The sequence below is a fragment of the Centropristis striata genome, chromosome 9 (genome assembly GCF_030273125.1).
Source record: "Centropristis striata isolate RG_2023a ecotype Rhode Island chromosome 9, C.striata_1.0, whole genome shotgun sequence".
NCBI classification, from domain to species: Eukaryota; Metazoa; Chordata; class Actinopteri; order Perciformes; family Serranidae; genus Centropristis; species Centropristis striata.
The window spans coordinates 5,197,496-5,224,714 of record NC_081525.1 but is presented as its reverse complement, the minus strand read 5'-3'; the positions used below and the strand labels follow the sequence as shown (position 1 = coordinate 5,224,714).

At 37.1% G+C, this 27,219-nt stretch overlaps 2 protein-coding genes across 4 annotated transcripts; both read right to left on the bottom strand.

The window, feature by feature from the left end:
• Nucleotides 1–282: 282 nt before the first annotated feature.
• Nucleotides 283–11,346, bottom strand: LOC131977284 (dimethylaniline monooxygenase [N-oxide-forming] 2-like). Of its 3 annotated transcripts, none has more exons than XM_059340516.1 (11): nt 9,593–9,712; nt 7,654–7,869; nt 6,766–6,954; nt 5,746–5,911; nt 5,110–5,252; nt 3,779–3,978; nt 3,450–3,683; nt 3,128–3,249; nt 1,436–1,508; nt 1,236–1,305; nt 283–743 (listed from the first exon to the last, which is right to left on the bottom strand). In XM_059340516.1, the coding sequence occupies exons 2-11, from the start codon at nt 7,783–7,785 to the stop codon at nt 381–383; spliced, it is 1,692 nt and encodes a 563-aa protein (XP_059196499.1). In that variant the 5' UTR covers nt 7,786–7,869; nt 9,593–9,712; the 3' UTR covers nt 283–380. The 3 variants fall into 3 exon arrangements, with proteins under 3 accessions (XP_059196499.1, XP_059196500.1, XP_059196501.1); XM_059340517.1 differs by having other exon boundaries at nt 1,275–1,305; XM_059340518.1 differs by lacking the exon at nt 283–743 and adding an exon at nt 999–1,176 and having other exon boundaries at nt 1,275–1,305; nt 9,593–11,346.
• A 138-nt stretch (nt 11,347–11,484) lies between these two features.
• On the bottom strand, nt 11,485–27,140 carry LOC131977288 (flavin-containing monooxygenase 5-like). The gene is made up of 11 exons (XM_059340522.1): nt 27,065–27,140; nt 25,539–25,677; nt 25,191–25,379; nt 24,257–24,422; nt 21,768–21,910; nt 17,246–17,445; nt 16,970–17,105; nt 15,650–15,869; nt 15,486–15,558; nt 13,405–13,657; nt 11,485–12,688 (listed from the first exon to the last, which is right to left on the bottom strand). The coding sequence occupies exons 2-11, from the start codon at nt 25,668–25,670 to the stop codon at nt 12,539–12,541; spliced, it is 1,662 nt and encodes a 553-aa protein (XP_059196505.1). The 5' UTR covers nt 25,671–25,677; nt 27,065–27,140; the 3' UTR covers nt 11,485–12,538.
• Nucleotides 27,141–27,219: the final 79 nt, after the last annotated feature.

Here is a 27,219-nt window from a genome sequence, read left to right as displayed (position 1 = left end):
AACACAGTATAGTGCTGAAGCTAGTTGCAATATTGTTGCAGTATACAATGCAGTCATTTTTTGTAAATAAAGCATATTACTGTCTGAAAGCCAATTACTACGAATTAAGTCTTCACTGTAACCTCAGTAAATTTAATATACCACATACTGAATGAGTTAGTAAAGTAAAATACAGCCATTAAAAATGTACAAGAAGAGACTTAGAAAATATCATGTCTATATATATATATATATATATATATATATATATATATATATATATATATATATATATAGTACAGTATAATACAATTTTAATGAAAAACAGCATGTTACTGTCACAATTTGGCTGTTTTCTTACAGCAATGTGTTAAAGTGCAGATTTCATCCTGTTGCTGGGATTAACCAGTGAACCAAGAGTCCCTCAGGAAAATCTTGCACCTTTCCAGAATGTCTGCTGCACCCTGCAGCACTGGAGTTATCTCAGTTTTAGACAGAAGGACAGCAACTGTCACAGTTCCTCCAAATGCGAGCAGCCAGGGAGAAAAGAGCACAGACGGCCTGCTCTCTGGTTCTGGTACCGCTCTGGTTCTGAATGGCTGAGCGACCCGCTCCCACTGCGTGAGGATAGCCTGACGGGCTCCGGCCCACCGTCCGGGCCCCGTGAGACGGTACTGATAGGGAGTGCAGGGACCAAAGAAGACTCTCACCCAGAGCACAGGATCTCTCAGTAGCAGGCTCAGGAAGTTTGGTCGAACCCCCACCTGTGAGTGGAAGTCTTATATGAGTGTATTTGTGTATTTTTCACTGCATGGCTTTCCACACTTGAAAGGAAGGACTTGATGCAACTCAGGATTTCACTGCAGATTTTATTTGTCCTTTCATGTTTAACAAAAATACTTATGTTTCATTCATAATTAAATGTTTTACTTTGTATTTTAATAAACAAAATACACTATATTTTAACCAAATTAAAAGTTACAAATAACATGGCTTTAAGCAATACTTAAACATATAATTATTTAAGGTAAATAAGGTAATCAAAATATGCACAATTTCTAAATATTTTAACAAACTGAAACCCAAACAAACAAAATTAAACTCCGCCATCAACAACAATTAGACCGCATCATAACAGTCTAAAACATGAGCTCACCGGTAGTCCGTTTGAGTCCTTTTCCCATGCGTTATTTCAGTCTATTGGCTGTGAAAGTACAAATGGTCACAGAATTTTATATAAGCTGAACTAAACTGACCTGCTCAGCCATGAAATCCAGGTAAGGGATGTAATCTACCTGGAGAGCTGCCTGTCGTGGGCACGGATAGCTAGAAAAGATTGGAAAAAAACAAATTGAATTGTAATTTTTCAATGTAATTTTAACCGAACCTCTTCTTTCTACAGGAGTTAATGAGCTGCCATCCATGAAGAGGACATCAGTGTAAAGATGATGTTTACCTTTTCATGTTCCTCTTCCTCTCAGACTCAGTGGCATCAAACATCTTCTCCCTAGACGGAAGACGACTCAAACCTTGAAGAGAAAACACACCAACTGACACATTCTGCTTCTGAGATCTTAGTGTGTGTGTGTGTGTGAGTGTGTGTGTGTGTGTGTGTGTTATCTTGTACTTCCTACACTGCAAAGAAGCCAACTTGTATTTTTTGGCCTAAAACAGTGATTTAATTTGGTAAAACTTGGAAATATAAATTACTTATTGCTAATTACTAATTACTAATTACTAATTAAGTTAGCACAACAAAGGAAGCCAGTTGTCTGCTCAAAAACAAGTTTATGAGTTGTTGTTACTTCTATCTTTAAGTTGGGGTTCAAAACAAGGGACAATAGTTCTGCTAAATATTATTTCTTTGTTGTGAAAGTTGGTCATTAGCGAAAGCTAGCGGCTAACTCATGCTAGCGGCTAACTGATGCTAGCAGCTAACTGATGCTAGCGGCGCTGCTTGTTACAGCTACAAGAGTAACCATTAGCGTATCAATGCTAACTCAACATTGTGGTCACAACATTAGCTGACATTTCATAGCGGCTTTACAATCGTGCCAGAGAAATTCAGAGTTGAGCAAACTCAAAAACAAAACTTAAAATATTTAGTTTAATTGTCCAACTTCAAATTTCATCGAAGTTTGTTGCCTTGAAATTTTGAGTTCACCCAACTTTTCTTTTTTTGCAGTGTACATAGTGAGGACTGGAACACGTTTTTAACATAGACTGTATATAAATAATGGACGTAGTCACCGCAACGTCACCCATTGGTTTGTGGCCTGCCAGTTGGAAGCATCGAGTTCAGTGTTATACACCTCAACCTGACTGAGCAAAGTCGCTGCTAATTCATGTTTCATTAACTGCAGCATTAACTGGGATGTTCATTTTGGCTAGCAAAAAATAAAAACAAAATGTATGTTACTTACCTCAGAAAAATGAACAGGGACTCCTTGGAGTGTCTGTTAGTCCAACCAACCAAACACTGAACAAAACGTTCAAATAAACTGTCATTAAGTGAAAATAGAGTGTGAGACCAAACTTCCTTTTTTATATCTATATAACATTATATATAACTTTATTGACACGTTGCCGTGGATACGCATTGTTCTGCTTCTCTCCTGATGACGGCTCGCCTTGTTAGTGACCTGTCAATCAAAGGTAGCCCCGCCCCAAATCATACGATTCTTTATCTTCTATTTTCTTCTAAATGAGGCCATTATTAGAACTATTGACATCAAATTATCTTGAAGTAGATTTTTTACTAGCGATTGAGACCATAGTGTTGTCCGTAAAAAAAATGTCTGAGGTAATAAATAAAGTGAGAAGTTTTCTCATTTTGTATAAAAATTAATGGACAGAAATGTTTTTGCAGCCAAACTTAGCGCCCCCTGCTGGAATTTTCGGTAGAATGCAGCTTAAGGCACTTCCTGGTTTGCCTCCCTGCTCAGACCTGGAGGTTGTTGCCTGGTTTTTAACCAACAAAGTGAGGATATTTTTGTGAAGTGAGGACATTTCGGCCGGTCCTCACTTCTTTAAAGGCTTGTTTGAGAATTCAGACTTTGTTTTATGGTTAAGGTTACAATTAGGTTAGGGGTTAGGGTTAGGGTTAGGGTTAGGGTTAGTGTGTGTGTGTGTGTGTGTGTGTGTTTACCAGTGAAGACCTTAACAGCCCACCGCGCCTGCATTTCCACAATGGGCATGATTGGTCCTTTTGTCTGGAAAAGACCCATGATGGCCAGTGTGGGTCGGGATAGAGAAGGAGGAAACAGTGTCCTGAAATAAAAAAAACCCAACTTATGTGGTGTCATAAAACAACACCAAGGGTGTCAAATATTTAACACTAGTAAAGAGTTAAAATATTAACACTTTTCAAAGTGTAATTTTAACTCAGAATCCATGAGAACTATATAAACTCAGAAAAAGTGTTACATTTAACAGTTGAATTAACACTCCCGATTTTGCTGTATACTTACTTGTACAATGTGACTTCTCCATGAGGCCCTTCAGTTAAAGCAGGAGGCAGAAATGGGAATGTTCCACTATAACCTGTACAGAAAACGACAGTGTCAATGTTCTCCTCCACAGTGCCATCTTCAAAGACAACCCCAGAGTCCTTGAATCCTTTCAGATTGTGTTTCATAACTAGCGCTCCCTGAAGGATTCGACCAGGCAGGTCATCATTAATCAAAGGCCTTTTGTCCAAAAGTCTGAGGAAGAGAGGAGACACAGATATCTCACTAAGTTACATAATTCGACACCGTGCTTGCTCTGGGATCCTGATGCAGAAAGGAGCAGACGTCACCTGTGTTTGGGCCTCAGCCCGTACAGTCTGTGGTCATATCTGTGGTTCAGTGCTCTCTCTGCTGCCCAGTTCACCAGAGTCTTGGGCAGAAGCAGTGTGAGGATGTTGTTGAGCCTGGTGATAGCTGTCATGTCCAGAGGAAGACCGTTACTGGACATCCTGCCCAACACCCAGGCCCCCTGGCGTGTGCTGAGAAATGTCTGTCAGAGAGAATAAAAAAGACTCGATTTGATGACATGGGACATAAATTCTGTTGGTGTAAAAAACATCAGTGCTAGAAGAAGTATTCAGGTCCCTTACTTAAAGTACTAATACCAAACTGTGAAATGAATCCACTACAAGTTAAAGTCCTGCATTCAAAACTTACTGAAGTAAAAGTACAAAAGTATCAGCATCAATCAATCAATCAATCAATCAATCAATCAATCAATCAATCAATCAATCAATCAATCAATCAGAATATTTGTATAGCACTTTTCATACAAGAGAAATATAACACAAAGTGCTTCACATAAAAAAGGAGAAAATAATAATAATAATAATAATAATAATAATAATAATAATAATAATAATACATAGAAACAAGCAAACACCCTCCATCCACCCATCCAATTAAAAACAAAGCACAAACTGAGGAAGCGCCATCTCAACGTGGAACAGTGAGGAAACACTGGAGGCAGGTTGGAAATGAATTAGATAAATAAATAAAAATAAAGTAAGGTAAGATAAAAAAAAAGTAAATAATAATAATAAAAAGTAAAAAGCTAGATAAAAAATATTAAAATAATAAATACATAATTAAAAGTAGAGCATGATATATATATATATATATATATATATAGAGAGAGAGAGAGAGAGAGAGAGAGAGAGACTAATAAATAGTAGCAAATAAATAAAAGAGAATATGTTGTAAAACTTAGATGCATGAGCAGAAAAATATTTAAGCTAAATTAAAAAGACAACAAACAACAAACAGCGCCCCCAAAAATCCCGCTTGTGGCCGTAAATTTATGACATCACTATATTTTTATTTAGGACTGGGCTTACAAGCATTATTGTGATGTTAATTTTTCCTGCGGAAGTGGTTTTACTGGCCGGTCTGGAACCAGGGACCTTTCCCCGCTCATCTATTGGTTGTTGATTGTATTACATCACTGCGACCAAACCCAAGACTAGGAAAAGACTGATATGAAACAGAGCAGATTACTACCTTAAACTTAACCATGGAGACGACGGAGCGCCGTGACTCCAGTAAAACTCCTAGATTTACTAAAGACTTTCAGTTTTTAGTCTGGGACTGTGGACATCTTTTGGTGTAAGCCCAGCATTACCTTCTCTGCAGATCTACTGATCTCCACTGCAATATCTCCTCCAGAGTTGCCAATGCCAACCACCACCACCCTCTGTCCTCTGCAGCCATCTGCATCTTTGTATTCCCAGCTGTGAAAACACCTGCCGGAGAACGTCTCATATCCTGCAGAGATGCAAATGGTGCAACAGATCAAAAGGAAAACAAGAGTTCCTTGCAAAAATGTGTAGATGTAAAATAAATTAATCTACTGTAAAAAAAAAAAAAAAAAGATAAACAATAGCTACTCAATGAAATTGAGGCAACAGATTGCATGCAATATTATTAATTAAATCTAACTAAGCTACAAGTTGAGTTAATGACAACTTAACAAGAAGTGCCTCTCAATTAAAAATGGACTAAATCTATTGTGTTGGATTCATTTAAAATTCTCTTGATTTAGAATTACAGACACATAAAGATTATATTTAATGTGATCAGAATAAGTAGATTTTATCTCAAACATTTTTATATTAAAGTTACTTAAACAACTGCCTCAAAATCAAGGACGCATTTATATTTAATACATTTTATCAAATATATTAAGTAAAATTAAATGACTACAGAATAATTCTATCAAATTGATTTTATTTAAAGTGTTATATATTTGTTTACCAACCTGGAAAGTCTGACAGAGGTAAGGCTGGATGTGTGTAGTGGCCTGAACACACCAGGACTGCATCAAATACGTGTCTCTGCTCCTGTCCGTCCCTGTTAATGGTCACTATGTCCCACTGCCCGGACACAGAGAAATCTGGCCTTTGTGTGACACTCCTCACTTTGGTCTGAAACATGAGTGTCCACAATCACACAAACACACACACATGCATGTATAAAGACAGTGACAGTGCTCTTGATGACCTGGAAGTAGGGTTGTCACGATACTAAAATTTTCAACTCGATACCGATACTCAGGAAAATATTTGATTCTCGATACCATTTTCGATACCACAAGGATAAAAACAAAGACCCCAAAATTTAACAGAAATATATATATATATATATATATATATATATATATAGGGGCACTCATTGAAATACTTGCAAATTCCAAATTTCAACCCGAGAGAATATTGGAGGATATTACATACTGCCAGAATGTGTAAAAAATATTTTGAGAAAAAAGTTTACGAGATTAAAGTGCCAAATCTATGAGAAAAAAATGCGCAGATTGATGAGATTTAAAGTGGTGAATCTGCAAGAAAATTTTTTTTTTTTTCACTTTTTTCACACAGATTTGCCACTTTAAATCTCTTAAATCTGCAACTTTTTTTCTTGTAGATTAACCAATTTAATCTAGTAAATTTGCAACTTCTTTCTCTAAGAGAGACATGGGTTAATGTTTTAAAGAAAAATGCAACATGTAAAAATTAACAGAACCACAAGTTAAATATTTATAATAAAAAACAGTTGTGCAAAAAGAAACTGCAACTATGATAACAAGCTTCAGGTCTGAGGTGGTGCAAAAAAAAAAAAAAAAATACAATAAAAAATAACAATTAGAACAATATTTTGAGGTTGTATGGTTTAGCTGCTTAATAAGTTTTGGGATCGACACTTTTGAAAATGAGTATTGTATTCGGATACAACGTTTTAGTATTGATTCTTTTTTGAGTATGGATACTTTTGACAACCCTACCTGGAAGTGAATGTATCGGAGCAGGTCGAAGTGGTCAGCGTAGAGGTGGAAGTACTGCAGCAGCTGGGAGTTGTGCATGTAGTTGGGATAGTCAGCAGGCATGGGGAAATCACTGAAACACATCATCTCTTTGGAGGTGTTGACCACCAAGGAGCGATAGATGCTGGAGCGCTCCGGCTCAGGAGACTCCTGGACACAAAAGGAAACACAATCTATGTTCATACATCATAAATTCAAGACTTAATCTCGATAAGGTGGGAGGCCCTTTGGCCATAAAAGATCATAAGAGATAGATAGATAGAGACAGAAACTACAGTTGGGCGAGTATATTTGCATTTATTTCAAGACATCATTGGTTTTTCCAGTGCCTAGATATTTTTTACTTATTTATAGATTTCTTACAAAGAAAAATTGCACTGGCAGATCATTTTACTTGTTTCAAGCATGTATTTGCCTAATTCTAGTTATTTATTTCTTATTTTTTGTCAGTTGGTTGTTGCAGTGTAGACAGATAGATAGATAGATAGATAGATAGATAGATAGATAGATAGATAGATAGATAGATAAGTATTAGATAAGATAAGACAAGTATTTTGTTCTTAGTCAATTGCTCAAAATAAGTATATTTGCATTTATTTCAAGACATCATTGTTTTTTCCAGTGCCTATATATTTTTACTTATTTGAAGAACTCTTACAAAGAAAAATGTACTTATTGCACTGGCAGATAATTAGATAGATAGATAGATAGATAGATAGATAGATAGATAGATAGATAGATAGATAGATAGATAGATAGATAGATAGATAGATAGATAGATAGATAGATAGATAGATCTGTGTTATAGATAGGCAACAAAATAATATGTGGACTAATTCCCCCACTCACCTTAAATCTCCACAGCCCGCCAATGTCATCACTGCTTTCGAAGCAGACCGGCTCCAGGCCCTCATCAACACAGATCTTGATACAAGCCAGACCAGAACTGCCTGCTCCAACCACTGCCACACGTCCAACCATTGGTCAGCTGACTTGTGCTGTCTCTCAAATATTGCAAAAAGCAGTTCAGTCTGGAGGCTGTCCTGATGAGCGCTTTCTTGATTCCTAAAAAAAGTAATCAACTGGAATTTGTAGGGACACATCGCACAAAATTCCGAGCGGTGAACAAGCAGCATTTAGTTTAATTTAACTGAAACCGTGATTGTTGTTCTTCCTAAACCTAGTCTAGAAGGAGTGAAGCTTAGTTTTGCAAATGATTGGGCAACTTAAAAAACATAGGATCTGTGCCATATTAAAAATCAGACCATTGCCAAATTCATCAGAATCTATTCTCGAGAGACCTTGAACATCTATGAATATTTCATGGCAATCCATCCAATAGTTGTCCAGATATTTTACAAAACTAGTGATAAAAAAATCACACCACACCAAAGTGTTAATTTTGTGTTACATAGGCCTAGCCTTGCTATTTCCCTGAATAAAATAAAAGGTGTTATATGTAGTGTTGTGTTATATGTTTTTGCTTTTTTATTTATTTGCTGATTTCTAACCTGCCGGAATTACAGCTAATATAATACTGATTTGAAAATGTCTATTGTTAGCCTGTTTATCCAAGATAATAGGCCTAAAAACTATTTATTTTTGAAGTGAGCAAAAACGAAATATATTTAATGTATCCTTCACTATGGGAGAGTTTCAGTTTTCTAAATCTACTTCATAATTATAATGTTTAAAAGTAATTTTTCAGTGTAACAGTGTGTGCAGCTGTCACAGTAGGCATGGAGTGGTTAAATAAATATATCAATTCATGAATGACTGATCACACTTGTTATTTTAATAATAATAAAAAATAATAGTAATACATTTTATTTGTAAAGCACTTTTCATAAAGAAATCTCAAAGTGCTACAGAAACCAGAAACAAAATAAACAAAAGACTAAGAGAAAAATCAGACACGTTAAAATCAGCAGTAGATAAAAAGACAGGTAATAAAGTACATTAAAGAAAACAGCTAAAGGAGGAGATTAAGGTGCACAGACAATAATAAAAACATCTAGGGACAACCTAAAAATGTTCTGCAAAAAATAATCGCGTGCCTTATTTAGAGCATCAGTATTACTTTAAATTGCTTAAATCTGCAACTTTTTTTTCTTGTAGATGAACCAATTTAATCTAGTAAATTTGCAACTTCTTTCTCTAAGAGACACATGGGGACCCCATTTTTATATCTGAAGTTACCAAATATAGTTCTTCGCCTGATAAAGGGTTAATGTTTTAAAGAAAAATGCAACATGTAAAAATTAACAGAACCACAAGTTAAATATTTATAATAAAAAACAGTTGTGCAAAAAGAAACTGGAACTATGATAACAAGCTTCAGGTCTGAGGTGGTGCAAAAAAAAAAAAAAATACATTAAAGAAAACAGCTAAAGGAGGAGATTAAGGTGCAGAGACAATAATAAAAACATCTAGGGACAACATAAAAATGTTCTGCAAAAATTAATCTGCAAAAATTAATTGCGTGCCTTATTTAGAGCATCAGTATTACTTTGCTGTAATAATAATTCATATTCTTCATAGAAGTGGGTGGAAAGCGATCTTTATTCCGGTAGTTGAGTCAAATGACGCTCCCAAAACGCGCACAGAGCCTGAAGAGGAAAGTCTGGATTAACTGAGAAAGTTGTTAACCACCTCCGTGATACCATTTCTGTTAGGATTAGTGAAGCGAGATCACGAGAAGATATCCTAACAGGGCTCAGGTCTCCTGTGTGTCACGCTGAATAGCCTAACAATACTTTATTGTGGAAGTGTGAAAGGCTGCTCTCACCTTCTCCAGCAGGCTGATCGTTAAGTCCTGTGTGTGTGCTGCTGCGATCAAATGTCTTCCTCTAAACTCTCATGAACTGAGCTGTTGCGTATCAACCAATCAGGTCAACAGTGTTGCAAGGGAGGGACTTTAACCCTGTTTGCTGCATCGGGATTTTTTTTTCCAAATACTGACCTAGAAGGGGAGGTTAAAGAAACCAGAAGGGGAATGTTAATAATTGACATCAGTGTGGGTCTAGGCCAGTTTTACTGTCAGTGTTTAATCAGAGGGGCACAATAAAGAACGGCAATAATTATATTTAGGCATTCAAAACCTTTATTTTTGGGATTATATCTCATTTAAGTATATTTGGAAGATACAAATACACTGATTGAAACTTACCAACAATAAGTACTTTTGCACAACAATGACATTTCTCATTTTTGTGCACAATTACCTTTTTTTTATTTTGAAAGTGCAGTATAGTGAGAATTATCCTTTTTTTTATATATATACACAAGCTTTTATTGCACAAGTAAACTATTATACAATGGACACATTCTGGGTTCCTTTTGTGCACAATGAGATATTGTTCTCATTATGCACAACAAAAAATAGGTAAGAATTGTTCCGTCGTTCATCGTTATAAATTGATCATTTTATTATTAATTTGACACAGGGGCCACAGCAGGGGCCAAGGGCTTCTTCACAGGGGCAGTGGCCCCTGTGAAGAACCGCCACTGTTTGACATGCACATCTAACCACACTGAAGAATAATCAAGATAGTACCCTAGTATTTCCTTCACAAAACCTGCTCCACACATAATTATTCACAGATGGCAACGCTTTTGCACTTTTAAGCTTTATTACTGCTGTAGGCCTACTGCTGTTTTCAGTGGAAACTCACTTCTTTTTTTGGCAGTAAGCATGGTATGGAAGATTATTAGGGCCACAAATGAAAAAAATATTTGAGTTCTGACTTTATTCTCAGAATTCTGACTTTAAAGATTTATAACCTGCAAGCTGCACACATTGTTACACTGAAAACTGACTTTTAAACATTATAATCATGAAGTGGATTTAGATCTGAAACTGTCCCATAATGAAGGATACATTAAATATATTTCGTTTTTGCTCACTTCAAAAAGAAATTGTTTTTAGGCCTATTATCTTGGATAAACAGGCTAACAATAAACATTTTCAAATCAGTATTATATTAGCTGTAATACCGGCGGGGTTAAAAACTGACGTTAAAGTCAGAATTCTGACTTCATACTCAGATTTGTGAGAATAAAGTCTGAACTCAAATATTTTTTTCATGTGTGGCCCTAATCCTCTTCCGTAGCATTAGGTCTTTGTTTGTCCCATTATCCCATTGTCCCATTATATTTGCATGAAATGTAAATTATATAAGAAGTTCAGGCTGAAGTCAAGTCTAGATACATATGCTGGTGCTTGAATTAGACCCTAAGGAGACATATGCTGATTTTGAGATTTGCTACTACTAGAACATGTTTAACAAGTGTAATTTATAATTGCAAACCAAATAAAATAATAAAAGTAATGCATGATTTATTAAGTGCAGCGATGACACTTGTCCCTGCAACAGACTTACATATATATAAACATATAGTGATCTTTCCAAACTCAAATTAAGAACTATACTCAAATGGATACTCTGTGTTCAAGAGACTGTTGCAATGAATGTATGACTGTTGCAAAAATGTGTCTAGATCTGACAAATTGCAGCTTTCATGTTAAAAAGACACAATTTTTCTCACACTGTCTGTCTGAACATACCTATACCTTGATGGCTTCCTCTTGATTAATTCCTATTTTTATTACCATTATATTTCAATGGAGTTGGACACAAAATCACAGTCCAACAAAGTGGTTTATTCAAACAGGAAAAAAACTTGGGGGGATGAAATTGTCATTTTTATTTTCCCACTTTATGCCTGAACCAAAATATGTTTTATTTAAACATTTTTAAATGAACTGTAGTGTAAACAACAACCAATATATTTACATAAATAAAAACAAGTTTGTACATGAAATTCCCAGTGCAGCCAAACAAATTTACTGACTTGAAGCTGACTCAATGAAAGACCCAAAAACATCTCTCCTCCTTTCATTACCCTGAACATACTGCTGGGCAATTTCCTTGTCCGTCTAGGGTGTCAAGACTTTATAACCAGTGTTTCACACAGGATCTTCTGAGACTTTGATGGGGAGACCATAACTTAGTAGGGGGGTCCGGGGGCATGCTGCCCTGGAGAAATTTTTGCCCTAAAAGCCTAAATTTGGTGCCTCGTGCACATTCTAATGCCACTATTCCATCTTATTCATTGCATATTTTTAATGAATTATTGTAAAGGAGAATAAGTGTTCTTCTGTTTTATTTAAGGCATCATATTTTTACAGTCGTCTTGTAAATTATATGGTGGACTCTGCTAACACATCCATGTGCTCTTATTTTGAAAGCTACATGTGTTTGCTTTTATTTTTAAGGCGGATCTAACACGTTCTTACCGTAAAGCCTTATTGGGTGTTTTATCAATTTAAAGTGAAAGTCTGAACTTGGAGCTCGGAAGAATGTGAAATTCTGACATTCGTGTAGACTTTGAACGCACCATTAGCTGCCGGACTCTCTATGTGCGCTGCAATGTAAATAATCTAACTAACGGAACATTAATCCTCTGTTTTACCGGCGATGTTTGTTGCTGAAAGTGGGGGGCGGATCGGGATCATAGTGCCATATGCGCGCATGCTGTTAACGTAGTTGTAGTCAAAGTTTAGATATTATAAACAGGCTAAAATAGAGATATAGTAACACATCTAGCATTAATTATCAGCTCAGACAGTGACCTCTAAATGATTCCCATAACCACAAGCCAAACAGAATTTTACTGATATCTAAAGGGATATAAACTATTTGATTCACATAGTTTGGTCAATGCAGCACGTTCAGACTGTTTGTTGACGGAGGTTGGACAACAGGGTGGGGATGGTAGTCGGGTGGCGCGTGTGGACGTAGTAGACGGCAGCTCCTCCAGCCATAGCAACCAGACTCAGCTTAACCAGGCGGCCAGTGACGGAGGGTTCTTCTGTCTCCACCTGGAAGATGAAGTCAGACAGTTGTATCAAATACCAACAGTACAGCTATTCATTATACAGTTTATAAGAGTGTATAAATAGTGTTTCATGAAAAACAAAGCACAAACTGGGGAAGCTCCATCTCGACGTGGAGCAGTGAGGAAACACTGGAGGCAGGTTTAAAAAGATCTCTATATATATTTATATATATAAATATATAGATATATATCTTATATATATATATTATATATATATATATATATATATTTACATATATATATATATTTACATATATATATATATAAATCTTATATATATATAATATATATATAAGATCTATATATATATAGATCTTATATATATATTATATATATAAGATCTATATATATATATATAGATCTTATATATATATATATATTTATATATAAGATCTATATATATATATACACACATATATATACATATATATATATATACACACATATATATACATATATATATATAGCAACCCCCATAGCAACTATTTTTCAAAAAAGCTACTCCAGTGACTTTTTCTGGTGTTATTGGAGACTTTTGGAGACTCGTTCTTACTCTTCTTAACGAGCCATTGGAAGGGGCATATATATATATATATACACACTAATAAATAGTAGCAAATAAATAAATAAAAGAGAAGATGTTACACTAAGATGCATGAGCAGAAAAGTCTAAAAAAAAAAAGATAAGTCATTTCATACTGGTCTGGTTTTTAGAGCCTGGAACATGCGGTCAAACTGAGTGAAGATGGCTTTGCGGGCTCCCTCCCATCTCCCTGGTCCCATCAAGCGGTACTGGTAGGATGTGACAGGTCCCCATAGAACCTTCTTAAACAATGCGTAGTCTGTAAAGAAGAGCCAGAGGAGACTTGGCCGCGCCCCAATCTCTCCTGCTAGCTCGTCCATGTAGGAAACATAGTCCACCTGCAGAGGTGTCAACTTTGACACATTGTATCTGTGGAAAGGATAGATCAGTCATTTAAACAGGTCAAGAAAAAGTACTTAAACAACATTTGTTTATCATTTCCATACTAACAATGTTTAAAATGAATGTATAATGTGAAAGCAGCCATTCACGGTAATTAACCCACAAAATTATCACCTGACTCTGCAGCTCTAAGGTGCATGACTAAGGGTGGTTCCACTACAGCCCAATACCCAGAATGAGGTGGGTCTCACTCGTCGAAACGTCCCTAATTTGAATATTAGCCGTCCCGAGCGATCTTTTGACGGGACTATTTTTGGCCCTGTGGAAGAGCAGGGCCGTTTTTCTCCCCTGAAAAAAGCACGGTTGCTGATTGGATAGAACGCTAAGCAGGATGTGACGTAGTACTCAACGCCACAACAACACGCCACATTTGTAAAAGCCGCAAAGCAGTGTTGCCAACTTAGCGACTTTGTTGCTATATTTAGTGACTTTTCAGACCCCCTTAGCAACAATTTTTCAAAAAAGCGACTCCAGCAACTTTTTCTTGTGTTATTGGTGACTTTTGGAGACTCGTTCTTACTCTTCTTAATGAGCCGCCGGCCCAGCGGCCCAGAAGAGTAAGAACGAGTCGAAGCGGCACAGTCCTCCTGCAGCAGTCTCTCCCAGCTGTAGTGACAGAGCCGGAGGGCATGTTAACCCCTTAGCTAATAGGCTAACAGCTAGCTCTGTAGCAGTACAGTGTGTATGTGCTGCAGGAGGTGTTCACTTAGCGATCTCTGTTTGATTACAACAAGCACCGGACACTCTGTGCACAGTTAGCGATGCCGGTTAATTCACGATCACAATGTTTATGATCAGCGGAGACGCTGTGCATAATTAGCCATGCTGGTTTGTTTATGATCAGCGGTGGACGTTGTGCACAGTTGCGTTTCCCGTGTTTAATCTGTCTCGTATATGATCACGGATCACGGTCGAAACTGTCGTTAAGCGATTAACGTACGATCGAAAACCATACGTCACCTCCAGAGTCTCTAAATCCCTCTGGGGGCGTTTTGTACTGCAGACACACTGAGTGAGCGGACATTTGAGAGGGCGTGGCCTGAGACTTTCCCAGTGGCCACTCTTCCCACTAAAGGAAACACGGCTAATACTAACGATGTTTAAAATGAATGTATAATGTGAAAGCAGCCATTCATGGTAATGAAGCCACACACTTATCACCTGACTCTGCAGCTCTAAGGTGCATTTATGTGTCTTTCAGGCCTTTGTTTTGGTTTTCTCATCAACTTTTTTGTTTTTGATTTTCGGTAACAAGACATTGATTAACTGTTTGTTTCTGGTATGCTCAACATGGATTACTGAAGAGCCTGTCCGGTGACAGGGGCACCATGAAATGTCACTCAAAGAGACAATTAGTGAAAGGTTAACTTAATGCATGTTGACAGTGGGTGCTGGGTTACATGCAGAACATAATTTTCAATTTTCATAATTCAATGAGTTATAGTTCAGACTTGAATTGACCTGGTGAAGATCACCCATGGATCCAAAGGTTGTTTAATATTTGAATGAAGAAGTGTTAACTATAATCGTTGTAGTTAAAATCTTTCAAAGAGACATGTACCAACTGGGAAGAGACTTAAAAGGACCAAAAAGAAACATGAAACAACTACAACAAAGACATATAAAGCAACTAAAAAGATGCTCAAAATAACTACAAAGAGACACAAAATGATCACAAAGAAAAACGAAACTACAAAAGTGAGTAAGTAAGTAGATAGATGGGAATACAACAAAAGGAGGGGATAATGTTTGCAACAAATAGTCAGGCAAAGAAAAGGGAAAAAGGGAGTTTTACGTTTTCTGCATGTCCTTGGTGTTCTTCTCAACAGCCTTTATCATGGCCTGGTTTGAGGGCAGCTTGTTAAGCCCTGATGATCAAAAGACAGAAGACAAATGGAGGTAAACAGAATGCTTGGAAAGTATCTCGAGGCAGATGATAAACTGGACAAGCAGCCTCACCTTTGAAGACACGTGCGACCCAGCGGGCCTGCATTTCTGCCTGGGCCATGATGGCTCCAAGGGCATGGATGAAACCCACAACTGCCAAAGTGTTATGCTCCAGGTTGGGAGGGAAGACGTGCTTGTACAGACCCACGCGGTGCCCAGTCTTGTACAATGCACTGCTCGGCAAGAAAGGGAAATCATAGTTGTAACCTGTGGCGAACACGATGATATCCACCTGTAACAAGGAATAGATCAGTTACGCTACCTAGACATCAGAAGACTTTGAAAAGATTTGGAAAACTCCCAGAGAACTATAAGCTCACACCTGCTCACATCTAAAGACAAGTGTTTAGAGTTTTCATATCATATCAAACACGTTTGATATGATTGCGAACCCAAGATTAGGGAAATACTGATATGAAACAGTGCAGATTATTACCTTGAACTTAACGATGGAGATGACGGGAGCGCCGTGACTCCAGTAAAACTCCTAGATTTACTAAAGACTTTCAGCTTTTAGGCTACGTTTACACGAGGACGGTCTGAACAAAAGACGCAAAAGTGGCGTCGGGTCTTCACTTTTTATTCCTCGTTTGGACAAGCATTTTCGGGAGGAAATCTGCTGCATACGGTGACGCAAAAGTGTATGAAATTCGATTGAATGCATGCCAGGCGGCATCACTTAAAGCCATAAGAGCATCTTTGGGCATGCAGAAGTTTTCACGCCACACATTTTCATCAGCTACTCCTTCCACAAAGTTCTCCACCATCACTAGATCTCCCAGGTCTCGTTCACAGCCGCCTTGCTCGCCTCCAACCAATTGCTGCATCCAAAATGTGATAGAGGTAATTCCAGATCCTTCTCTGTTCACTAATACTATCTCCACATATCCTGTACATTTGGTGGAAAGACTCCTGTAAGTTTATTAGAGCTGCCAGAGCAGCTTGAAGGTCCGACGCATGGAAATAATCCCACGTTTGTTTATTTTCCTGTAGTGGAGCATGTATGTGACGTAAACACATACGTGACGTGAGCAGATCTGAGCAGAGTTTTGTGTCTTGTCAGTGTAGACGGACACGCTACGGCGGAGCGGATTTAACTTTTCCACTTTGGAAGGTGGTTTCAGATTTTTGCGTTTCTAAGCCCCCAAAACGCCGTCACCGTCTAAACGAAAGGCACTTCCGATAAAATATTTTGTCGTTTTTACCCGCAAGCGTCCTCGTGTAAACGGGGCCTCAGTCTGGTACTGTGAAAATCTTTTGGTGTAAGCCCAGCATTAGAGGTAAGCTAAAAGTGTGCTAAAGAAAGACTAATTTGAAACAAAGTTCTCTTACATTTTCCACAGTGGTGCCATCAACAAAAATCACGGTGGAGCCACAGATCTCCTTCACATTTGTTTTGACAACGACCGACCCAGACAGGATCTTTAAGGGCAGATCATCATTGATCACTGGGACCTGACTGAAGAGTCTGAGGAGATGAAGGATAGATACTGTAAAATAAATACTGATCCAACATGTTTTTTCTTCATTTTGCAAATTGCAGTGCATTTCCTGCACAGTTCAACAACGTGGGGAAGTCAGATTTGATCATTTGTGAGGTCCAGCTACCTGTGTTTGGGTTTGAGGGCGTACATGGTGTGGTCGTACATGGCGTTGAGTTTACCCTCACCAATCCAGTTAAGGACGTTGATTGGCAACAGCTGGAAGAGGATGTGGACAAAGCGCGTGCTGTACTTCATGTCCACTGGGAAGCCGTTGTCAGAAACCTGACGGATGACCCAGGCACCACGACGAGTGCTCACATACACCTGCAGAACGAGTCATACATCAACATGCATGCATGAATCATCTTTTTTTAAATACTTTATTGCAAGGCTTCTTACTTTCACAAACAGCTTCTTTCCCTGGGCTGTCACAACTCTTAACACTCAGAACTCTCAACACCCACACTGGATAAATTAATTCAAAGGTGCAATAAAACGGACATGTGCAATACAATTGATATGTGCAAAACACTCAATTTACCTCATGTATAAATTATAGCATTTTAAGTAGCCATTTATTTATTTTTATACTTATTTATTACATCACATGTCCTTGTTCTTGTTTTTGTCCTTGTTTAGCTCGGTATTTTTTAAATGTTTTTACTCATGTTGTTTTTGTGTTATGATTGTCATAACTATGCACCTTATGCAGTGGCACTTTCAATTTCGTTGTATAGTGAACTATATAATGACAATAAAGACTATTTGATTTGATTTGATTTGATAATCAGTAATTTCGTTTTCTTTACAATATTGTACCTTGTATTTTTTTTCTCCTTTTTTCAAGGTATATATTCACAAAGTAATTAACAAAACATAGGGTAAACAGACAAACATATATACAAGGCAAACTGGTATTCCCCAAATGAGGATCTCCAAGAAAAGGAATAAACAACAAACTAACGACACACACACACACACACACACACACACACACACACACAAAAAATAAAATATATATATATAATATAATGAGAAAATAAGGGGTGGTGCATGTATGCGTGTTCATGAATCTGTGTGTGTGTGTGCATGTGAGTGTTAGTGTTGGGGAGGGGACCATTTAGTTCATCTCCTTAATTTGATAAAATAAATATTTCCACTGTTTTTGCCAGCCTTTCTTTACAGTATAACTTATTCCAAATATGTATTTGTTCCCTATTTCTAAAAGTTAGTCTTTCCATCTCTAAACTTTGTTCTGCTGTTAATATCCATGCTCTTAATTTCGGTGAGTTGATTGTTTCCATGCTTTAGTCATCAACATGCATGAATCATTCAATACGCTAGTAATGTGTAAGTCGGTCACTAGCAGTAAAACTCCTGTGTTTTTGTATAATCAAGTTGTCTTTACTAATAGTGGGGCGGATTAGCTTAACAATCGTTCACTTTGTGATAAAAGCATGAAATTTGGTAGATGTGTTGGTGAATATGTTTCAAACAAATCTGGATATTGGGCCACCTCAAAAGCGCCCCCTAGTGGCCGTGGCAGGCATTTGTTATACAAATAAATCAATGATGAATAAAAACTGCCCTTTTAATAATACCAACTGGTGATGAATTGTATATTGTTGGAAAGCCTGATTAGTCACCTTTACAACGAGGTACAGCTTGTAAGGATCGTGCATTCATGGAATGAGCAACGGGGCTAAACGTGTGGGTCGCACCCCCCAAAAATGTGCATCCCCTGTGGGGCGGATTAGCTCAATAAATCACAAGAATTGTTTATTTTGTGATAGAAGCACACAATTTGGTGGATGTGTTGGTGGATATGTTTCAAACAAATCTGTATATTAGGCCATCCCAAATTCGCCCCCTAGTGGCCATAGCAGTCATTTTCTTCGTTAAAATTACAAAAAATATTTAAATTATTTCTTAAAATATTTAAAAAATTTAAACTAAATATACAAACGTAAATTAAAAAATGTAAATACACATATTAAATTAACAAAAATCCAGTTAGACACTCTTTCAGTTATTTTTCCTGCCCCACCACAATCGGGCTAGCCATCGAGCTAGCTAGCAAATGAGCTAGCTAGCATTTGCTTCCTGGGACAAGCAGTGCAGTGGACTGTCCATCAAGGTATGTCTAAATATTTTATTTCACCTGTTATAATTATGAATAAAATATGCTATGAACATCATAAAGGCTAAAGAGAAAAACAATCATCATGGGCCTTGGCGGAAAAGTAAATTAGCAAGATAGCAAAAATAGGTACTTAAGCTAGCTAGTTAGCTTGGAACATGTATCAGTGGCTGTTGGGTGTGAAAGCTTAATAAGACACTGTTAAATTATGTCCTGTGGAATGTGGACATCCCTCTCTGCACACACACACACACACACACACAGGCACACACACACTATATGTAATGTCTCCTTTGCCCATGTGGTTCTTTTTTTCTTTTTTTAAATGTATTTTATAACTCCATCACAGTTAGTCAGGCGGTTTAGGACCAGATTTGAGAAGAAAGGGGACACGCCGGACAAAAGCACCAACATTTTTCCACATGCTCTCTATCACCAAAGGTTTCACCTTTTGGTAGGAGCCACTTCATCAAGATTGCAGATCGGAGATGGCAGCCATATAAGCCATAAGCCATAAGTCTATGAGAACCAATATATCTTCCAAGCCACTTAGAAGGTCAATCTTGGTGTCAAAATATACATTTTCTGGGTCAAAGAATCATTTAAAGCTATTGAGAATATCACTGGATGACTCACTGTAAATAATTTGTTGATCAAGATCTGACATGAGATGAAAGCATTCCCTTGATATTTTTTGAGCAGTGTACATGGCAGCTAATCCTCACTCTCCCGTGAACATTGATTCCAAACAGTTTCAACTCAGGATTCCCTGCTGCAACTTGAAGCGAGCTGCCCAGTCTGAGTGAAAATGAACATATCTATTTGATCAAATAATCATCTAGTGATATTCTCAATAGCTTTAAATGATTCCTGGACCCAGAAAATGTATATTTTGACACCAAGATTGACCTTCTAAGTGGTTTGGAAGATATAGCATTTCTCATAGACTTTATATGGCTGCCATCACCGCAATCTTGATGAAGTGGCTCCTACTAAAAATTGAAACCTATAATGATAGAGAGTATGTGGAAAAAATGTGGTGCTCTTGTCCGGCGTGTCCCCTTTATTTGGCTAAGTAGCCTGACTAAGTCACACACCTCAGTACAAGGATTTTGCCAGAAAGAGTAACCTGCTACAAGTAACCCTAGTAGAATTTTTAAAATGTATGATTTTTTTCTCTGTCTAAATGTGTTTTGTTTTTATTGTTGCAGGTCATACAATATTGAAAATTATTTTTTCTTTTTAAGGAGCAACAGAAGAATTCAAGCCATAGAGGAGGCCGTAGCCTGTGAATGGGAATATCAAGACCTAATAAAATGTTATGCAAAGTTAATATTCTTTTCTATTAGACTGTAATAAAGCTTTTGTCACTTTAACATGTCTCTAAATTATATTTGTGGTGCTGAAAACATGAAACAGCAGCTGTAGGGTAGGCAAAGCATTCCTCGCCAGTAACCACCGACGGCCATTTTTAAAAATGGCTGCTTTTAAATGGCCATTTTTAAAAATGGCCGCCACAGCCATCAGAATTTTTTTTGCGATGGCCCAATATCCAGATTCATTAAACATGTATTCAGCCATGAGTGTACCAAATTTGATGCTTTTATCACAAAATGAACGATTGTTCAGCTAATCCGCCCCACTACACAGGGGATGCACATTTTTGGGGGTTGCTACCCACACGTTTAGCCCCGTTGCTCATTCCATGAATGCACGATCCTTACAAGCTGTACCTCGTTGTAAAGGTGACTAATCAGGCTTTCCAACAATATACAATTCATCACCAGTTGGTATTATTAAAAGGGCAGTTTTTATTCATCATTGATTTATTCGTATAACAAATGCCTGCCACGGCCACTAGGGGGCGCTTTTGAGGTGGCCCAATATCCAGATTTGTTCGAAACATATTCACCAACACATCTACCAAATTTCATGCTTTTATCACAAAGTGAACGATTGTTGTAAAATATTGAGCTAATCCGCCCCACTATAATACAGTTCATGATCATTACACTGGAGGGTCCAGCAATGGTCGGCTTGTATTGCCTCGTTCAAAATCAAACGCTTTACATTGTTCTTTTATCTACAGATCAATGTCTCTCTGGAATTATCTGCCTCAGTATCTCTGCTGTATCTACAGTAAATCAGTTTTTAAAAGGAAACTTAAAGTCTATCTAAGACAGTAATTCATCTGTTGGGTGTGTTGTGGGAATGATGTGTTTTGAATAACTCAGCTGTATTTAATTTTTGGTAAGGTTTAGTCATTTTATTATATTGTCAACTATTGTGTGGGTTTGTCTATTTTATATTGTATGTACTTGTTTTGTATTTATTTGATATTTTTGTTTTTGTATAGTTCTTAATTGTGATTGTATTGTATGTTGTATGTGTTACGGACCTCAGGAAGACTAGCTGATTGCCATGGCAACAGCTAATGGGGATCCTTAATAAAGTGAAAATGAAAAATCTTGAAGACAAGAAAGACAATCAGAGAAGACTTCCTAACCTGCTCTGCCACTCTGCTGCTCTCCACAGCGATGTCGCCTCCTGAGTTACCGATGCCGATGATCACCACTCTCTTCCCAGCCATATTTTCAGACCCCTTGTAGTCCCAGCTGTGGAAGTATTTTCCCTCAAATGTCTCAATTCCTGCAACACAGCAAAATGATGTCTTCAAATGTTGTTCACTGTAAAAAAGGTTTGTAGAAATAACAGTAAAACACTGTCAAATACATCAGAAATAGGGCATAAAATGAAAAATTATATATTACTGTATTAGACGCTTTTAATTACCGTAAATCAAAGAATAGCACAAAACTTTTACTTTTTTTCTGTCATAAACTGGAAGAAACGCACAGGTTTTAGGTAAAATATAACATTTTCATGCAAAATTTGTGGAGAAATACCATGATGTATGAATTAATGACACAATTATCCTAAAAAATAACAGGATTTTTCAGACTAAATCACAGTTTTTGCTGATATTTACATTTAAATTTAGAATAGAAAATCCACTGACTGTAATTTCTACGGTGAAGTTCTGGCAACCACAGCTGCCGGTATTTTTCCGGAAATTAAACAGATTATTTTTTACAGTGCATGTACTGTGTAAAAGAACTGGAAGTCGCCACTAGGACGTCACACATTGGTCTATAGCAGGGGTCGGCAATTCATTTTCCCAAGGGGCCACATGACCAATACCACGAAGGTTGCAGGGGCCGGACCAAAACGCTGAACTCAATTCTGCTCAATATTAATTTAATAGCTTTATAAAATACAGTAAATAATCTGGTTTTGAGCTGCTACTGATAAGAATACATGTTATGATAAGACTGTTAATGTGGAGTAAATCAAATATAGCAGTAAAAGTAGTATATACTCCAATCACTATATCACTTTTCCATTTATTTTAAATACAACTGTAAATGACCTTTAGCAAAGTTCCTATTGGTGTGGTTTGAATGTATGTTTATGCTACACATACATTAAAACCACAAAAACAATATAGAGCATGTATGTTATGCAATAAACCAGTAATTTATTAACTTCATGCAAAAAGCAATACGTGTTTTTCACAAGGTACCGAGGTAACTCAGTGTATTTTGTGAAACACGTTTCTTTGCAGGTGGGTATGCATGCAGGCTGATATACATAAACCGCCTTCAAAATAAAAGCACTGCAATTGTATTGATATCTAATTTCTGGGTAACCTCACACGGCCGGATAAGGACAGCCAACGGGCCGGATGTGGCCCGCGGGCCGCACAATGCCCAGGTCTGCTCTATGGACTATGGTTTTGGAAACCTTGAGTTTGGCTTTTTGCCTGTCTCCATCTTGGTTTTTTGGAACCAGAAGTGACCACATGTTGACGAGAGGGTGAAGCTAGGAAGAAGGATGATAAGCTAATGCTAGCCAGGCTTGATGAGCAAGATGCGTCCATAATTTAAAATGAACAGCCTTCTTCTTGGAGTCATGGACAAGACATTTTCAGGTGACCAAAATGTAAAAATTAACTCTCATGAGGTGAGAGAGGAAACACACAGTGTAGCAACCTGTCAATCACAAGGTAGCCCCATACCTTCTATTTATTGTCTATTTTACTCTAAATGGGACCATAATTATTAGGTTATTGAGACTTCAGTTTATAACAACTGACACCATAAAGATAACAAATCAAGTGAGAAGTAGGGTAATTTTCTCACAGACTTGAATACAATCAGACTTCTTTTTGCAGCCAGTGGAGTCGCCCTCTAATGGCCATTAGCAAGAATGCAGGTTTAAGGCATGTCTGCATTGGCTTCAATTTTTAGACCCGGAGGTTGTTAAGTGGGTGTCCGTTTATCTCTGGAAAGGTGATTGAGTGGGAGAGAGAAAAAAAAAAGGCCCGGAGGTTACTGTTTAGTTCCAAACAAACGTTGTGCAATCAGTGAAAAACACAACATGGTCCCACAGAAATCCGTGAAATAGCCACGGAATCGCTCAAATTTCCGTGAAACTGACACGGATTTCGCTACAATGCAAGACAGTCATATTTTTCTGGCGAGATCTTCACCACAAAGTGATTATCTACATTCACTGAGTGAATATTTAGAAAATAAACCATATATTTCTCGCTAGAAAATCCATTTTTATGCAGAAACAAAGTCAAAATATTAATTTTTTCACTAAAAATGAGAGAACTGTCCGCCATTTTTTTGGTTCTGACCACCGGGTCCTTGAAAGTCACGTGACTTGGAACAAACCAATAGGAAAAAATATCCATGGAATAGCCACGGGATATGACTGTCATTAACTTGCATTGTAGCGAAATCCGTGTCAGTTTCACGGAAAATTGAGTGATTCCGTGGCTATTCCACGGATTTTGAGTTAAGCGAAATCCGTGGCTATTTCACGGATTTCTGTGAGACCAGGTTCGAAAAACAACATGATCCGACAGTGGTGCTGTTTACCTCAACACAAGCCTCTGTATGATATGACATGTGAGACTTTATTTACCTGGGAAGTCCTTGAGTGGCAGGTTAGGGTAGGTGTAGTGACCCGCGCAGCAGATCACTGCATCAAAGACGTGTCTCTGCTCCTGTCCATCTCTGTCCTCTGTGACCACTTCCCACTGACCAGTGCGAGAATAATCTGGTCTTTGTCTGACACTCTTCACTGAGGTCTAAAACATACAAAAATGAAATAGCAGATAGATCGGTATGTAGTAGGGTTGTCATAAGTATCGATACTCAAAAAAATATTGATACAAAAACGTTGTATCCGAATACAATACTCCTTTTCAAAAGTATAAATTTGTTTTTTTTGGTTATTTATTGTTTATTGTCTTTTTTTTTTTTTTGCACTACCTCAGACCTGAAGCTTGTTATCATAGTTGCAGTTTCTTTTTGCACAACAGTTTTTTATTATAAATATTTAACTTGTGGTTCTGTTAATTTTTACATGTTGCATTTTTCTTTAAAATATTAATATATATTAAATTATATATATATATATATATATATATATATATATATATATAAAATCTAATATATATATATAATTATATATATATATCTTTAAAAAAAAAAATAATATATATATATATATATTTCTGTTCGAGTATCGAACAGTTTTTTATTATAAATATTTAACTTGTGGTTCTGTTAATTTTTATATGTTGCATTTTTCTTTAAAATATTAATATATATTAAATTATATATATATATATATAAAATCTAATATATATATAATTATATATATATATATATATATATATATATATATATATATCTTTTTAAAAAAAATATATATATATATTTCTGTTCGAGTATCGAATATTTTCCTGAGTATCGGTATCGAGTTGAACATTTTAGTATCATGACAACCCTGGTGTGTAGATCATAATTTTAATAAACCATCTACTGATTTGTGCTCTTTTGCATTTTGTCACCTGGAAGCGAATGCATTGCAGCAGTTTAAAGTGCTCTGCGTACATCCTGAAGTATGTCAGGATTTTAGAGTGGTGCATGTAGTTGGGATAATCAGCTGGAATAGGGAAGTCACTGTAGCACATCATCTCCTTTGAAATGTTGATGGTGAGGGAACGGTAGATGCTGGCCCTGTTTGGCTCTGACACCTCCTGCAGGGAAGAGGTTTCAAATGAGAGAAAGTGTGAGAATAGGATACAGGTGTTTAGACTTGGCAGAAACTTAATCCTCTAAAGCCTGTCTGAATAGCTTGGAACACCAAACACAAAAAAGGCTGTCAGCATTTTTATTTTTCTGCAGTGGTGACCTGCCTTGAACTTCCACAGTCCGCCCATGTCATCGCTGCTTTCAAAGCACGTTGGCACCATGCCCTCATCCAAACAAGCCTTGATGCTGGTCAGACCACAGGGGCCGGCCCCGATCACTGCCACTCTCTGTACCATGGTGGAGCTGCAGGAAAAATAAGGGGGAAAACATGTTTTCACATTCAAGCCCATCTTATCAAATGTTCTACCTATCTTTTAGTTCCACCCACTGTTCTCTGTGACAGCTATTCTCAACCTCAGGGTCTCGACCCCAAATGGGGTCGTGAGATGATTTCTGGGGGTCACCAAATCATTTTGGAAGTCAGCTCTGTCTCCACTGTGTTAAAGTGTTCATGTGTTTTAGTCTTTTTGGTCAATTAATGTCTTTTTTTTTTGTCATTTTGTGTCTTTTCTGGTCATTTTGTGCCTTTTTTTGATCATTTTGTGTCTTATTTTGGTCATTTTTATGTCTTTTCTGGTCATTTTGTGTCATTTTTTGATCATTTTGTGGTCAATTTGTGTCTTTTTGGTCATTTTGTGTCTTTTTTTGGTCATTTTGTGTCCTTTCTGGTCATTTTGTGTCTTTTTTTTGGTCAATTTGTGTCTTTTTTGGTCAATTTGTGTCTTTTTTGGTCATTTTGTGTCCTTTCTGGTCATTTTGTGTCTTTTTTTGGTCAATTTGTGTCTTTTTTGGTCATTTTGTTTCCTCTTTTTGGTCATTTTGTCTTTTTTTTTTAGACATTTTGTGTCTTTTTTTGGTCATTTTGTTTCATTTTTGGGTAATTTTGTGCTTCATTATTTGTCTAAAATTTGTTGTATCAACTGAGTTTGTATGATCTGAACTGTGCGTGTGAGATTCTGTTCAGTGAGCGGGGGGCACGGACAACATGCATGTTAAATTGGGGGGTCGCGACTCAAAAAGGTTGAGAACTACTGATCTATGAAATAACTTAATGCTATGAGGTGAATTCCTATAATTCTGGTATACCATAAACAGTTCTAGTGCTACATGGTGGTATAGTAAACCAAGGGCATCTGAACAGATACACCATACACCGATACGAAAAACACAGATTCATGCTTCAGTTCCTCAGTCTTATTCTAAGCCCATTATAGCAAAACAAAGACAGCAGATCAAATATATTGCGTTTGCACTAGCTCCCATTGCCCACGCCAACTTGCCCTTGAAAATATGACTGATCGCATATAAAGAAATATCACCTAACTCTTTTATACCATATCTTACTGACAACTAATCTTTTAATCATATAATGATATCTTATATCAAAACTTTTTCCGTTTCTAGAAACAGAGGAGCAGATCTGTGCAGTGTGCAACAAAATACTACATTGCATTTAAATAAATAAAAAAAACCCAACAACTTTGATTTACAATCTTGTTGTAGTTTGATCATGTGCATATTGATAGACCACACATCTCAGTATAAAACAACCAATGTATTCAACAATGGCACTAATAATATCAGAATTCTGCAGAAAATTCTAATAAAACTGAAAGTGTAGCAGCTTTACCTTGATCCTTGCACGCTTGTTTCTTGTGAAGTGGGACGAGCATCACTGGAACACCTTCTTTTATAGGAGGGGCAGTGCGTGAATACAGTGATTTGATTTTTTTTTGTCCCTGCCCATAAAAGGCAACTCTCAAGTTGTGTTTGACCAAATCTAAT

What these genes read in the sequence shown, in the direction of transcription:
- LOC131977284 (XM_059340516.1), bottom strand. Translation starts at nt 7,785, where the DNA reads ATGGTTGGACGTGTGGCAGTGGTTGGAGCAGGCAGTTCTGGTCTGGCT. An exon ending in GGAGAAGTCACATTGTACAA is followed by an intron (nt 3,250 to 3,449) that starts GTAAGTATACAG and finishes TTTTTATTTCAG; the next exon opens with GACACTGTTTCCTCCTTCTC. An exon ending in TGGATTTCATGGCTGAGCAG is followed by an intron (nt 744 to 1,235) that starts GTCAGTTTAGTT and finishes TTCCACTCACAG; the next exon opens with GTGGGGGTTCGACCAAACTT.
- LOC131977288 (XM_059340522.1), bottom strand. Translation starts at nt 25,670, where the DNA reads ATGGTACAGAGAGTGGCAGTGATCGGGGCCGGCCCCTGTGGTCTGACC. An exon ending in GCGGACTGTGGAAGTTCAAG is followed by an intron (nt 25,380 to 25,538) that starts GCAGGTCACCAC and finishes TCTTCCCTGCAG; the next exon opens with GAGGTGTCAGAGCCAAACAG. An exon ending in ATGGCACCACTGTGGAAAAT is followed by an intron (nt 15,870 to 16,969) that starts GTAAGAGAACTT and finishes TCCTTGTTACAG; the next exon opens with GTGGATATCATCGTGTTCGC.